The sequence below is a fragment of the Aspergillus lentulus genome (genome assembly GCF_001445615.1).
Source record: "Aspergillus lentulus DNA, contig: Alt17, strain: IFM 54703, whole genome shotgun sequence".
Classification (NCBI taxonomy): domain Eukaryota; kingdom Fungi; phylum Ascomycota; class Eurotiomycetes; order Eurotiales; family Aspergillaceae; genus Aspergillus; species Aspergillus lentulus.
This window is the reverse complement of record NW_028322112.1, coordinates 1,542,775-1,555,656: the sequence shown is the minus strand read 5'-3', so window position 1 is coordinate 1,555,656 and position 12,882 is coordinate 1,542,775. Positions and strand designations below refer to the sequence as shown.

At 48.4% G+C, this 12,882-nt stretch overlaps 4 protein-coding genes across 4 annotated transcripts; 2 read left to right on the top strand and 2 right to left on the bottom strand.

Annotated features, from left to right (window-relative positions):
• Positions 1 to 74: 74 nt before the first annotated feature.
• On the bottom strand, positions 75 to 830 carry ALT_9517 (hemerythrin domain-containing protein; the record flags this gene model as incomplete). Its single annotated transcript, XM_033559972.2, has 2 exons — positions 75 to 413; positions 486 to 830. The coding sequence occupies 2 exons, from the start codon at positions 828 to 830 to the stop codon at positions 75 to 77; spliced, it is 684 nt and encodes a 227-aa protein (XP_033415863.2).
• A 2,460-nt stretch (positions 831 to 3,290) lies between these two features.
• On the bottom strand, positions 3,291 to 4,526 carry ALT_9516 (putative aldo-keto reductase (YakC); the record flags this gene model as incomplete). The annotated part of the gene is made up of 6 exons (XM_033559971.2): positions 3,291 to 3,586; positions 3,642 to 3,836; positions 3,884 to 3,997; positions 4,045 to 4,185; positions 4,239 to 4,317; positions 4,368 to 4,526. The coding sequence occupies 6 exons, from the start codon at positions 4,524 to 4,526 to the stop codon at positions 3,291 to 3,293; spliced, it is 984 nt and encodes a 327-aa protein (XP_033415862.2).
• A 1,151-nt stretch (positions 4,527 to 5,677) lies between these two features.
• Positions 5,678 to 6,766, top strand: ALT_9515 (ADP-ribosylglycohydrolase family protein; the record flags this gene model as incomplete). Its single annotated transcript, XM_033559970.2, has 3 exons — positions 5,678 to 5,832; positions 5,890 to 6,169; positions 6,218 to 6,766. The coding sequence occupies 3 exons, from the start codon at positions 5,678 to 5,680 to the stop codon at positions 6,764 to 6,766; spliced, it is 984 nt and encodes a 327-aa protein (XP_033415861.2).
• A 2,108-nt stretch (positions 6,767 to 8,874) lies between these two features.
• ALT_9514 (1-aminocyclopropane-1-carboxylate synthase 6) lies at positions 8,875 to 10,378 on the top strand (the record flags this gene model as incomplete). Its single annotated transcript, XM_089600633.1, has 5 exons — positions 8,875 to 9,000; positions 9,070 to 9,111; positions 9,169 to 9,863; positions 9,953 to 10,087; positions 10,156 to 10,378. 5 exons carry the CDS (start codon positions 8,875 to 8,877, stop codon positions 10,376 to 10,378), a joined length of 1,221 nt encoding a protein of 406 aa, XP_089455130.1.
• Between the last annotated feature and the right edge of the window lie 2,504 nt (positions 10,379 to 12,882).

The window sequence follows — 12,882 nt, the reverse complement described above, 5'->3', positions numbered from 1 at the left end:
AATCATATAACTCGTAAACAAACAATCACAACTCCACTGCTCTTCGAAAGACATTCTTGTAAAAATCGAGTAGATCAAGGAGGCAACTGACTCTTCGACTCCTCAGGGAACTTCCTAAACAAATCCGCCAGATGATCAATCGGCGCAGCCAGCAACCCCGCCACGGTCTCAAACGGCGGCTTGTCAGGCGCACTGGGGTGGCTCCGCGTCGGGATAAACTTCTTCGTGCGCATGAACTTCTTCGTCTGGTTCTCCGAGCTATCCTGGTCAAGCGTCTTCTCCAACGAAGGCAGATCCTTGGCTTCTTCTTCCTTGATGTGCTGGCTTAGATTCGTCCAGAGGGATTTGAGCGTGGGCTCGAACTCGGTGTCCTCGGGGGAGAGGCCCTGGAATTTGTAGAGGTGTTCTTTGACCTATTTCATTTCCCGTTAGCACAAGCACGTTGTGGTTGAAATGAGGGGAGGGAGGTGGGGAAGGCGGCGTACAATCTGGTGCTCCGAGCGGTCCTTATCGGCCATTTCCTTCCCGTTGGGGAGGTTCTTCTCCATGAGAGGGTAGACGATTAGCTCCTCGCCGATGGAGTGGCGGGCGAGTTCCCATGTGAACTGGTTCTGCCAGCGGGTTTTCTCATCGGAAGTTTTGGCGGAGAGGATCTTGTTGTAAGCTTCCTCGAGCTCGCGGTGGTCGTCTTTGATTGCGTCTGCGAGGCGGGTCATGGTGGGCGAGGTGATTGCGAAGGTGCGGTTCTGGATAAGTTTGGATGTGATGGGTGTGAGTGTGGATGGTCTGAGGGTAAGTGTTGTTCTGGAGGCGAGGCAGCGGGGGAACATGGTTAAGTTATAGATGTGTTGCAGTCTGTGCTAAGATGAGGGGTTGAGTCTGTTGTAGCAGTACTTTTATATACTTGGTGGTGGATGCAAGCGTATAGTTGGTAAGGGAGCTTGGGGCAGATCATCTCCACATGCCCCACAGTTGAGGGTTGGCCAATCACACCGCGGGAATTACCAAGTATAAGCATGGAATTAGTGTCATGTTCACGTCATGTTCTAGACTCGTCGGTATGGTTGCATTCTTTTCTTGAATTACCCTGGTCAATTGATTAAGAGTGCTGTTCACAGTGACGTACAGACATTTCTGCATATTCCAACAACTTCCTTGAAAATGATGATAGGAATCAAGGAGTGTTCTTGTGCCATGGAACGATACGCAAGTATGAGCTATTCCAACAGACAAGCTTGCATGATAGGTGCGGACAACTGTCAGTGTCATTGACATTGCTTGTATTGTTATTAATACCCAGCACCTGATTCGAGTATTCTACAACTGGTGCCAGGGTACTATGGCCGCCTCGTGATGCAAAAACAGAATAGAATCAAGATATTCCAAGCATTGATTGAGATCGAGATCGAGGACTAATATTGGCGAAATCGGCAAACATTGGCTGTATACGATTCAGATCATACGATCAAGGCCATGGTTTTGACGAGAGTTGAATTTAATTGCAATTATTGCAGTAGTATTTTCTATTGTAGCATCTATCTTGGAGCTTTGACATGGTGAGGGCACCATCTCTCGACAAGCAACATACACCTCTTTGCGCTTCAAAGGACCTGCTTCAATACAACCAATGGTTCCAAGCAACATTGCATTAACTCTTTGATAGGCACATATCCGTCACTCAGTAGCCTCATATATCGCCACAGTTCATTCCACATTGATGCACTGCTTGCTCTGTTAACTGACTAGCAATGATGGTGGAAACACCATAAGTAGGCTGGCAGCATTGACACCTAATACCATTGGTCCTTGAGAGTGATAGGCTCATAGACAAACAGTTCAGATAAGACCTAATTACATTTGGTGGATATGTAGTTCCATTGATGTTTGTCGTAAAAAAGAAAAAAATCGCCCTGTATGGTCTCCAGAGGTCTGCGAGTTGTTTGAGACCTCTATGATAGACTCATCTGACTGTTCAGTTTTAGCATCCTGCACAATGATATTCTCGCGCTTCCACAGACAAGCAGCTCGATTTCTGCGTTCACACCTTAGATCTGATCAAACAATTCACACTTATCCTAATATTGCGATTGGATATTTGTGTAATCTGAAGCAAGGATGGTATTCATATATCATACTTTGACGAAGCGTAACAGGTCATTTATAAGAACCATGCAGCCTAATGATAAATCAAGAACGTTAACCATCTAATCTCCCATGCATCTAGTCTTTACGCCGTTGAAACCGGCACATACGAGCGCAGCCTAGTTCTCTTGCACTTCGGGGGAACGAGTCGTCCACCCGTACCAACAGCATGATGGCTTCAGGAATCCTCTATGTTAACACCTCATCTAACTGACATAAAAGCTAGAGGGACTGGACTGCGTACCGCGCAGTCGCAAATGCCACAGCATGTTTCTACGTGTCCCAGTCGACGCAAAACTTGCAATCAGAGCACTAAACCCTTAGCTCTAGCTTCAAACAAACCTGACAAAACCTACAGACATGCACCCCGCCAGAGCTATCCGAACGCGAGTCGATTACAGGGAGCGTCCGAGCAGCTACCATGGTGGAAGTTGCTAGTGGGGGTAGAACACTAATGAGACGCATTTTGGAGATAGCATGCCGAATGATACAAACGATTAACAAAGTGAGGGAGTGCAATCCTTTGGAAAACCCGGGCGATGCCAGCGGAGAAGCAAGCTATTGAGTATTGGTATGCGAACTGGCGCCGCCGTCACAGACTATGACAGTAGTTGAGTTACACATTATGCACCAATACTGCAGATATTTTCCGCAAATGAACACAATATAGTGAGTTATGGTTATTTCCAATGTTGTCAATCAACAACATAGTTAGGATGTTGACTGCGGGAGTATTTTCTGGACGAGAGTGATCTACAGGATACATTCGCTCTTGATTAGCGGAGGTGTCAAGGAAATATGCCCGACGAACATGACAAAGTCAGAACATATAGCCACAATAGGCAGGTCGTATCAGGCTAAAAGCACTAGCCCCTGTTGCTGGCTAAGCTTTGCCTGTTCAAATCAGAGGTATCTTGTTGCAGAACGCAAAAAAAACCTGGCTATTACGAAGCTTCTTGAAACACAAAAATAAAGCAAGCACTCTTGCTGCGTTTGAAGTGCTAGATAGAACCTCTCAGAGGAATATCCAAGAGATACAAGGCTGATATAATGAAGTACATTGTCTATGGTGAGTGTGACCGAGCTGCAGCTCTATGCCAAAGCTATAGAAACTACTATAAATGCTCAGGTCTAGACCTCACGGTAAGTTAATGTCCCACCAGAGCCTGATGCTCAGGCCCGTACCTATTCCCGTGGGGCTTGGCCACATCAATGATTCTCCGCATCTCCTGCTTCTCCTCCTCGGTCAATTCAATCTCCCTGGACGCCCAGTTCTCCTCTAGTCGGCTAGCCTTCGTCGTACCAGGGATAGCAATGAATCCCTGCGCCGCGACCCACGCAAGCGCAATTTGGCTTGTAGTGCAGTTCTTCCGAGCAGCAAGCTTTTTGATCTCCTCCACGATTGCCCGGTTCTTGTAGAAGTTCTCGCCTTGGAATTTGGGGCCTAGATCATCAGCGTTAGCAAATGTATATGCATTAGCTCCGGCGGGGTAGCCTACTCCTCCTGCGGAAATCATCCGGAGCAAAGTCATCTGGAGACTTGTATTTGAAGTCGTCGACCAGCCAACCATGGCCTAGCGGACTGTAGGCGACATAAGCTACTCCTAGTTCTCTGCATGTGTCGATGAGACCATCAGTCTCGTGAATTGTCTCGAATGCAGAATACTCCGCTTGCACGGCATCAACCTTTGCGACTGTCATCTGTTAGTAAGATCAGATGACAAAAGAACGAGAATCTTACTTGAGTTGGCTTTGCGCAGTGTCGCAGCCGAACACTCCGAGAGACCAATATACTTGGTCTTGCCGGCCTTGCGGATCTCATCAAGAGCAGGGATCGACTCCTCGAGTGGTGTTTCTGACCTCATTAGTATCTTTCAGGGATTAAGCGTGATAATAACGTACTAGGATCGATCCGGTGCAGGTAGTAGAGGTCAGGCGCGAAACCAAGTCGCTCGATGGTACCATCGATATACTCCTTGATATGAGCAGGGGAATTGGTGACGGAGCGATCGCCAAAGACGTCAAAGCCGCACTTCGAAGCAACTAGCGGGCTCTGTTAGCTTATGCAGACTAGACAGGCAACAAGAGTGACTCACTAAACACCTTATCGCGGACATCGTGTTTCCGGATGAAATCACCCAGAAGCTTTTCGTTCACACCAGCTTGGTAGACGACCTTGCTTAACGTTAGACTTCTTGTCTGGAAATTGGATAACTAATACTGACAGCAGTGTCCCAGAAGGTGCATCCTAGTTCAATCGCTTTCAAAAGGACGGGCTCCGCTTGCTCGAAGGTGAGATTGGTACCCAAGCCGAAGCTTAAGCCCATGGCACCAAAGCCGGGTGAAGGCACTTGGATATCGCCGAAGGGGAGTGTTTTGACCATCGTGCTTCGGAAAGAAATAGTATCAGGGGGTTGTAGTTGCAGTTGATTGACGATTTTGATCTACTTGCTTTCTGTCCATGTCGGTTGCAGCGATGCAGGAATATATACCTCGTTGCGGAGCGCTCATCATTGCAGTGTACAAGATCGGCATGTTGGTAGAATATGCTTTGATATCATACAATGGATACTATTAGACCAATAGTGCGGCTAATCTCCGGGGAAATATAGAGCGCCAACAGCCATCTGATAGTTAGCAATTGCTTTGAGCTTATGTTCCTAAAACCGATACATCCGTAACTCCGGTAGTGCTGACTCGGGATGTGGGTCAAAGGATCTGATGAGGGTTTCGGAGAGAGGATTCCACCTCAGGGCTTGAATCAGAGCCCATACTATTGGTTAACTGAAACATTGAATTTGTTGCCAACCATCTATGTGATTGTGACATCTAACAAACCACTTAGCGAAAAGGTGTGCATACAACCATCTCTAGTCAGGACGGAGATAAGCAGTGGGCCAACACAGCAGACACAACACGATTCATAGTAGAGGATCGTTTCCCTCGCTTATTCTTCTATACACATCTCTCCACCATGCACTCTATACTACTTTGCAACAACGTATGTGTACGGAGAATTAACGGAGGGGCGTTCTTGGTATCGGACTCCATCGCCTGAAATGCTGTATGCTTCTAGGCTTTGATTGGTCAATTGGGCCCTGGATGCATGATGCTCATTGGATGATGGCAAAATCACGTGCTTACGTATTATGTAAGTGCTTGGAATTGTACAAATCACGTGATTGGGCGCCTCGACCAATGGGACGCCCCTCGCTTTTCGAGTATCAATCGAGAGTCTCCTCAGAAATAATGAGCAGATCAATCCAGTTGCTTAAAATATACTCATCATTGGATATGGAGTGCTCTTGTTACCTTGTCAGACCAAGGGTGCTCAGCCATCCTCCATCATTGCATAGCCACAGTCTTCCTCCTCTTGTAAAATGCTCGTATAAGTGCGGCTGAGGCCCCCTATCTCTCACAGCTGCCTGGCCTTACCCCTCAGGTTGACTCAGATCATCTACAAAACCGTCGGGTTAACAATAACTGTCTGGCTAGTACTCGGATGCTCAGACCCGATCCAAATTTGGCTCGAAACATGGAAACTCCAACAGTACAGTCTAGAATCAAAGGATCTATCTTTGGCGTGGCAGTCGTTGATGCCCTCGGTGGGCCAGTAGAGTTCCAGCCACGGGGCAGTTTCCCACCAGTAACCCACTTCATGCACAACGATACCTTCGATGTTCCACCTGGGTGAGCATTATCACATGTCCTTACCATTCGCACTGAAACTGATCAACCGTAACACAGCACATGGACTGACGACACATCCATGACCCTATGTCTTGCTCAGTCCCTCATTGCCTCAAATGGCAATCTCATCCCCCAGGCCGCAATTCGTAACTATATCAAGTGGTACGAGCATGGCTACTTATCAGCTACCGATGAATGCTTCGATATTGGGTCGGGAACCAGACAAGCATTGATGATCTGGAGACACTACTTTGACAGATCGCCTCATATTCACGAAGATGACCCGAACGGTCACGAGGGTGGACAGCCTGCAATCGACAGAGCCTTGAAGCGCGAAGTAAGTGCATGATCTCCGAGACAATAGATACCATACTGATAATGGTAGATGTTTTGTGGAAACGGCTCCCTTATGCGCGTTGCACCCATTGGGCTGGTGTATTTCCGGGACATGGACAGGGCATTTTCCTACGCTTCTCTTTCCTCAGATGCCACCCATCCTTACCCCACATGTGCTGAGTGCTGCCAGATCTACACCAGACTCATTGTGCGGGCTATGAATGGCGCTAGCAAGGAAGACCTTGCAGAAGAATTTGCTAGTATAGTCTTCACAGATGTTAAGGTGAAGCAGCGGCTTGATCGTTATTCAAGTCTCCCTAATTGGGAGAACACGGATGAAGATGATATCAAATCGTCGGGATACGTTCTCTCCACGCTCGAAGCTGCTCTCTGGGCGTTCTTTACCACTAGCACCTTTAAAAGCGGAGCTGTCAAGGTCGTCAACCTGGGCAATGATGCTGATACTGTGGGGGCGGTATATGGAGGGCTAGCAGGAGCATATTATGGGATCGAACAGGTACCAGCTGAGTGGATTGCGGGCCTGCAAAAGAAAGATGTTGTTGAAGAAATCGCATCCGGTCTGTGTTCCCTTAGTTAGTGCTGTTGCTTATCCCCTTATTCAAGTATCAGTCAAGACCTCGTGACAAATAAGTAATCCGGAATCTACCTATGGATGCTAGTCCTTCATATGGAAGAAGAGCAAGAATTGATCTCTGACAAGAAGCTGAGATCTCTTTTCACCAACTACATTTAGTGTGAGTCTCAACCCTGCCGCATCTTCGCATTCTTGATAAATATTTCCGCTCCCTATCTCTCTGGATACTCGCTGCTTCATCCAGATGTAGATCGCAAAAGGCTATTCAGCTAAGTAGATAGATACTGTTGCAGTCGGAGCTCGAAAGCTGTAGTATTGTTTCTGATATTGAACACGTGTTCAGTGCCCAACGAGTCTGCAGCTCGTATTGATAACGAGCGTCTAACTACAGATAGGAAACGTAGAACAGAATCCGAGATCAACATTTGTCACTGATCTAAATAAAGTGAACGCCATTCCCGTCTAGATCCATTCCCATCATTCTAACTTCCATGACATTCATACATAATGGCCTAGTCAATGCATCCCGCTTCAAAGACGAGTTCAATGCAAATAGCACTATTCTTGACCGTGGACTACGTGAGTGTGACAGGCCAATCCCCTGCTGTCTGCCTACAATACTTGCAATGATTAGCTGGACTTGACCGGTGACATATACCGACTCAGTCTCGTCAACAAAGCGCTGTACAACCTACCACAAGTCCCTCTATACAGACGACTCCTCCAACCCGGTTGCAGCGGTCACAATGGCACCTATCTGCGTGTCGCAGCGCACGAAAACCACTTATCCCTCCTACAGCGTCTCGTCGGGCGAGGGGGAAGCCTCCAGAAACCCAACGACATCGGCCGAAGTCCACTCCACTACGCCGTCGTCCGGAAACATAAGGACATCTATCGCTGGATAGCCACCACCGATCCAGCGACCCTTGAATATGATGGCTGCGGAAGCGCGCGAATGGAATCTCTGTCGTGTGTTGATTGACTGTGGCGCTGACGTTAATGCTGCTGGGCCCAGTCACTGCTGACCTGTCTACATTATGCTGCGAGAGAAGGTCAGCGGGAACAAGTCGAGCTTATCCTCAACCATGGAGGGGATCTGGGAGCAGTTACCAAAGGCGGAGGGACACCATTACGCATGGCTGTGCAGTCTAACAATACAGAGGCCATCAAGTTATTGGTTGATCACGGCGCTGATATACATGCCGTGGATGGCACTGGTGCTAGCATCGTCCACTGAGCTCTAGAGGGTGGCAATCTGACGAATGTGCAGCTGCTGGTGGAGCTAGGGGCAAGTGTGAGGGTGAAGGATGCTCAGGGACAGACGCCTCTCCATTGGGCTGCGCAGCGGGGCCATGCCAAGATTTGCGAATGGTTGCTGCGGTATCGTGGAGCAGAGGAGGATGTTAATACGCAATGTAACTGCTTTCTGACGCCATTGTATTATGCTGCGAAGGAGGGACATAGAGAGGTCTGTCGGGTGCTGCAAAACCACGGTGCAGACTTTGGAGACTTTTCACAATGGAATAATAATTTTCTTACTCTAGGCGATCTTGAGCTGGCTTCACATATGGCGTTGGTACATCATACCATACTTTCCAGCGGTAGGCCTCCTCGGGTGGCTTGATCAAGTCTTGTATCCTCTCGTGCCATGGAAAGATATTGGGTACGTGCTTAGAGCTGTATAATACCTCAGGACCAATTGAGGGGATCAAGATTGTTTCACCAGTCTCAAATCCATCCTTTTGCCCTGCATCTCAGTCAAGTCATCTCTAGTATAATGGAGGCACTGTAGGCCATGCATTGCAGACTCACTCGAAATGCGGTATGAGGCCCGGAGCAACATCAACACGAGGCTTCGAGCGGAATTTATCATGGATCTTGTATGCAGGAATAGTGCGTACTTAGCCAATTGAACGCAGGTTTCTTCCCGGATAGCTCCAACATTACCCCTCATCCTGCCGCCCACTTGAAGCGGGGACCTTGTGAAGTCCGAAACACCCCACCTCCGTTGTCAGATGTATCCCAGTCTTCGCATCTACCACTCTTGACGCTCACGCTGGGATTAAAACCCCAAAGAGATCCGAAGAAGAGCCCTGGTCGATCATTGCAACATGCTTTCTACACGAGGGGAAACATATGCCAAGGCCGACTTGGCTAATAGCTATCTCGGCACCCCCGAGACCCCATTCGACAAAGACAACAAGCAGGGAGTTGTGTCTTTTCGCAATGCGGAGAATGTATTCAGCCAAATGATCCCCTCGCTAGGATCCTAAACATGGCGTATATATTGACTGATGAGGTGGTAGTTCCTGATGCACGATGTAATGCTTGAATATATTCGCACACAGGTGAAGCGTTGGACTACCCACTATACACAGAACAGTTGGCTAAGCAGGTGTAAACAGGCAGCATCCAGCCTCGAGCACTCGGACCTCACCTACCATGAAGGCCCCTTTGGTTCAACACGTCTGCGAACAGCCATGGCCAATCACATTACTACCTACTTCCACCCCGCTACGCCAATCTCACCTGATCACATCATTTTCGCAAATGGCGTGACAAGCCTAAGCGCGCTCTGTGCCCTCAGTCTAACCGATCCCGGTGACGGGATTCTGCTTGGTCAACCCATCTACGGCTCCTTCAACGGAGATCTCCGCGTCCCCTCCAGCTGCCAACTAATCTACACTCCCTTCCACGATGACGACCAATTCAGCCCAGACGTCGTGGCTCGGTACGAGGAGGCCTTCCTGCAAGCACGAGAGACTGGGGTGACAATCCGGGCTCTCCTGGTATGCAACCCGCACAATCCGCTAGGACGGTGCTACCCGCGCGAGACCCTGGAGGCGCTACTGCGGTTCTGCCAGAAGTATCAGATCCATCTCATCAGCGACGAGGTGTATGCGCTGTCGGTGTACGGGGACGATGACTCGACCGATGGCTTTGTTTCTATTCTGTCGCTCGACCCCGTCCCGCTCGGGGTGGATCCGGCCTTGATCCATGTGCTGTACGGCATGTCGAAAGATTTCGCGGCGTCGGGGTTACGGCTGGGATGTTTGATTAGCCGGAATGAGAGGTTCCTCCAGGCGGTTTTGTCGATGAGGTAAGCGGGTGTCCCTTCAATCTCGCTGTACGCAACTATCTTACTCCGCGGGCTAGTCGATTCCATTGGCCATCACATATATCCTGCAGTATTGCCACTGCTATTCTTGAGGATCGAGACTTTGTGGACTCCTTTCTTCAGAAAAGTCGCCGATTGCTTCGCTCGCAGCGAGACTTGGCGGCACGAGCCTTGGACGAGGCGGGGATTCCTTATGCGCAAGGCGGGTACGTCTTCCTCTTCTCTCCACTTGCAGGTTTCCAAGACCGAGATAGTATGAGACTAATATCTGTAGGATCGCGGGCTTTTTCCTCTGGATTGACTTGTCCAAGTGCTTGGATAAGGCGATTGTCACTAGTCAAGACGGGTGGGCTGCAGAGCTGGATCTGTCGCGCCGGCTGCAACAGATTGGGGTGGAGATGTCGACTGGGTATGCCTATCACAATGAGGTGCCAGGCTGGTTCCGCGTCCTCTTCTCGCTGGATGAGGAGAGCCTGAAGGAGGGCTTGTCAAGGTAGGTTGCATTTGATTGCTCGTTCATATGGAGGGTGGTTAGGTACTAAACAAGTGTTACAGGATTATCAAGCTCTATCACAGCTCAAGGGGATCACCTTAAGGGAATTTCGGCAATTTTGGATTGGCTACTCGGTTTAGCCGTTCCCATTCCAGCACAGTCGAATATGAGAGATGCAAAATAGATCACAACGATGGAATAAAGCAAGACAAAGTGGAAAAATACCTCCTGTTACTATGACAACAGCAGTAACAAAACATGTGAAGTCCACGTCCACTTCCGCTGGGTACCTTCACACATGCAGAGTATGGGTCTTAGCTGGACACTACCAAGGCCTACACTGTGCATAGTAAAGCCAGGTATGTTTTCACTTCAAAGATCTATTCATGCACAGTGGTCTGTGTGTGGACTTTCAGGTATCCGATCTACGGCGATCACCAGCTGGTCAGTCACCTCGTGAAGTGATTAGTTTGTTGGATGGCAGTATGATACCTCAGTAGCGTGATGTAGTTCAGCGAGCTGAAACATGAGGATCTATGTTGAAATGTACTTGTAGTTCGTAACTGACCTTACAATCCCGATCTAGTCTTTACAATGGTGGTCACGTCTAGTTTTCTATCGTAAATAGACATGGACTGTACACTTTAGCTGTCATCGCACGTCCCCTTTTGTTCGTAGCGTCTCACTGAAGTGATCTGCTCTACCAACGCAACATACTCATCCAATAAAACTCGCCGACTCGGAAATGTCAATGGTTCATGGTTCAAGATGCTAAATTGATTCTTCGCATGCTCATGTGCGCATCATGGCATGATTAGATCCTGTTTTCAGTACAGTAGCACTGATGCTTCCAATGCTTTGAAGGAGGTTCAAAACTGTTGTCGCAGGTTTTGGTATTGGCCCTTGTCCAAGGGCCGGCATTGTATACCTAATGAGATTGGCTACACATGATTTCAAATCTTGCCATGGTATGTGCACCTAGAGATGTTCGCGAGAGTAGTGTGGCCACTTCTGTTGCTATTTCTCAAAATTTACTCAATAGTTCCCACCACCTCCGTAACCACCGCCTCCGTAACCGCCGCCTCCGTAACCACCGCCTCCGTAACCAGAAGGTCTAGCGTTGGCCAAGTTCACTTTCATTCGACGACCATCCAGCCTTCATGAAATAATGCTCTTGTCAGATCAGTGTCCTTTAAAATAGTTCACCTATTGAAAGTCAAAATCACATACTCTTGGTCATTCATTCCTGAGATAGCCGCCTCTGCCTCATTGTCATTGCTGAAGGTAACAAAAGCAAACCCACGGCTTCGACCAGTATCGCGATCACGCATCACAATCTTTTTTGCCGCTGCGTGTTAGCGCTCATTTGAACTGGTGCGGTGGTCGCTCACAGGGGGCCTAAAGGCTTCTGAGAAGTACGCAGGTTCGACAACTTACCGAGTCAAGGACCTGACCGAACTCCGAAAAGGCTTGCCGTAAAGACTCATCGGTGGTGTTCCATGAGAGATTACTTTAAAACAATGGAAAATTAGAAGGTCCTTAAAAGCAGAATGGGGGAATTGGGTGGTGGGGGGAGGGCGGCTGCTAAGAGATGTCTTACCCAACGTAAACCTTGGCCGCCATGGTGTATGGTAAGGCAGTCCACTGCGCAAGCGAAAAAAAGACAGTGAAGGAAAGCAAATAGGGAGATGGGAGAAAGAAAACGGAAGAAGAGCAAGCTTTATAGTATTTCGCACAGCACTCTGTGACGACACTGACCGAACCAAGGGGGTCCAATTTTGCGGGGTGCTCTCCACTGTACATTAGTAACCCGTCTACCGCCCTATACAATTTGGGAATTAATGGCTGGGATGAACCACTGGCAAATGTACAGTTTTCGAATTACGTGAAACAAGTCGCATATGGCACCGTTGACTTGACCTTGGTTGTTTCAGGCCTAAAAACCCCCATTTTTGGCTCGGAAAGGCGCTCTAGGCTAATATATGCAGCTCTAAGCACCCTTAAGGTTACTTGACTAGCCCTCAGCTCTCCCGAAATGTTCCAATAACAAACGTGTCAAGGGCAAAGCCCGCAGGACGGCCAGACATAGATTTGCAAGATGTCACTAGACTCATTACAATGCTGCTTACTAACACATGTCTGATTGAGGGCACTGCCAGTGCATTGCTCATTAAGTCTGGATGTGCAGATACTAGAAACAGCATTTTAATCCTGTCACGTTGCATATACGGACACACAAAGACATAATTTGCTGCTATGAACCATTGGCATTTCCTGAGTTGCTGCATCTCGTTAGCATTTTGCTGTGAAATGCAGATTACTTTAGTGAGGGGTTACGAACATGAGGGGAAGTGCGATGATGTAAAGACCCCTCTATTCCGCTGTTGATAAACGATTAGAGCCATCCCGTTCCATGTAGATAGATAAACGTGCCCTAGGTAGACCGCTGTTCTGAAGCCACTTGAGATGGATTTCTCAGCTTCGGGAGCCAGTGATCATCAGTTGGTA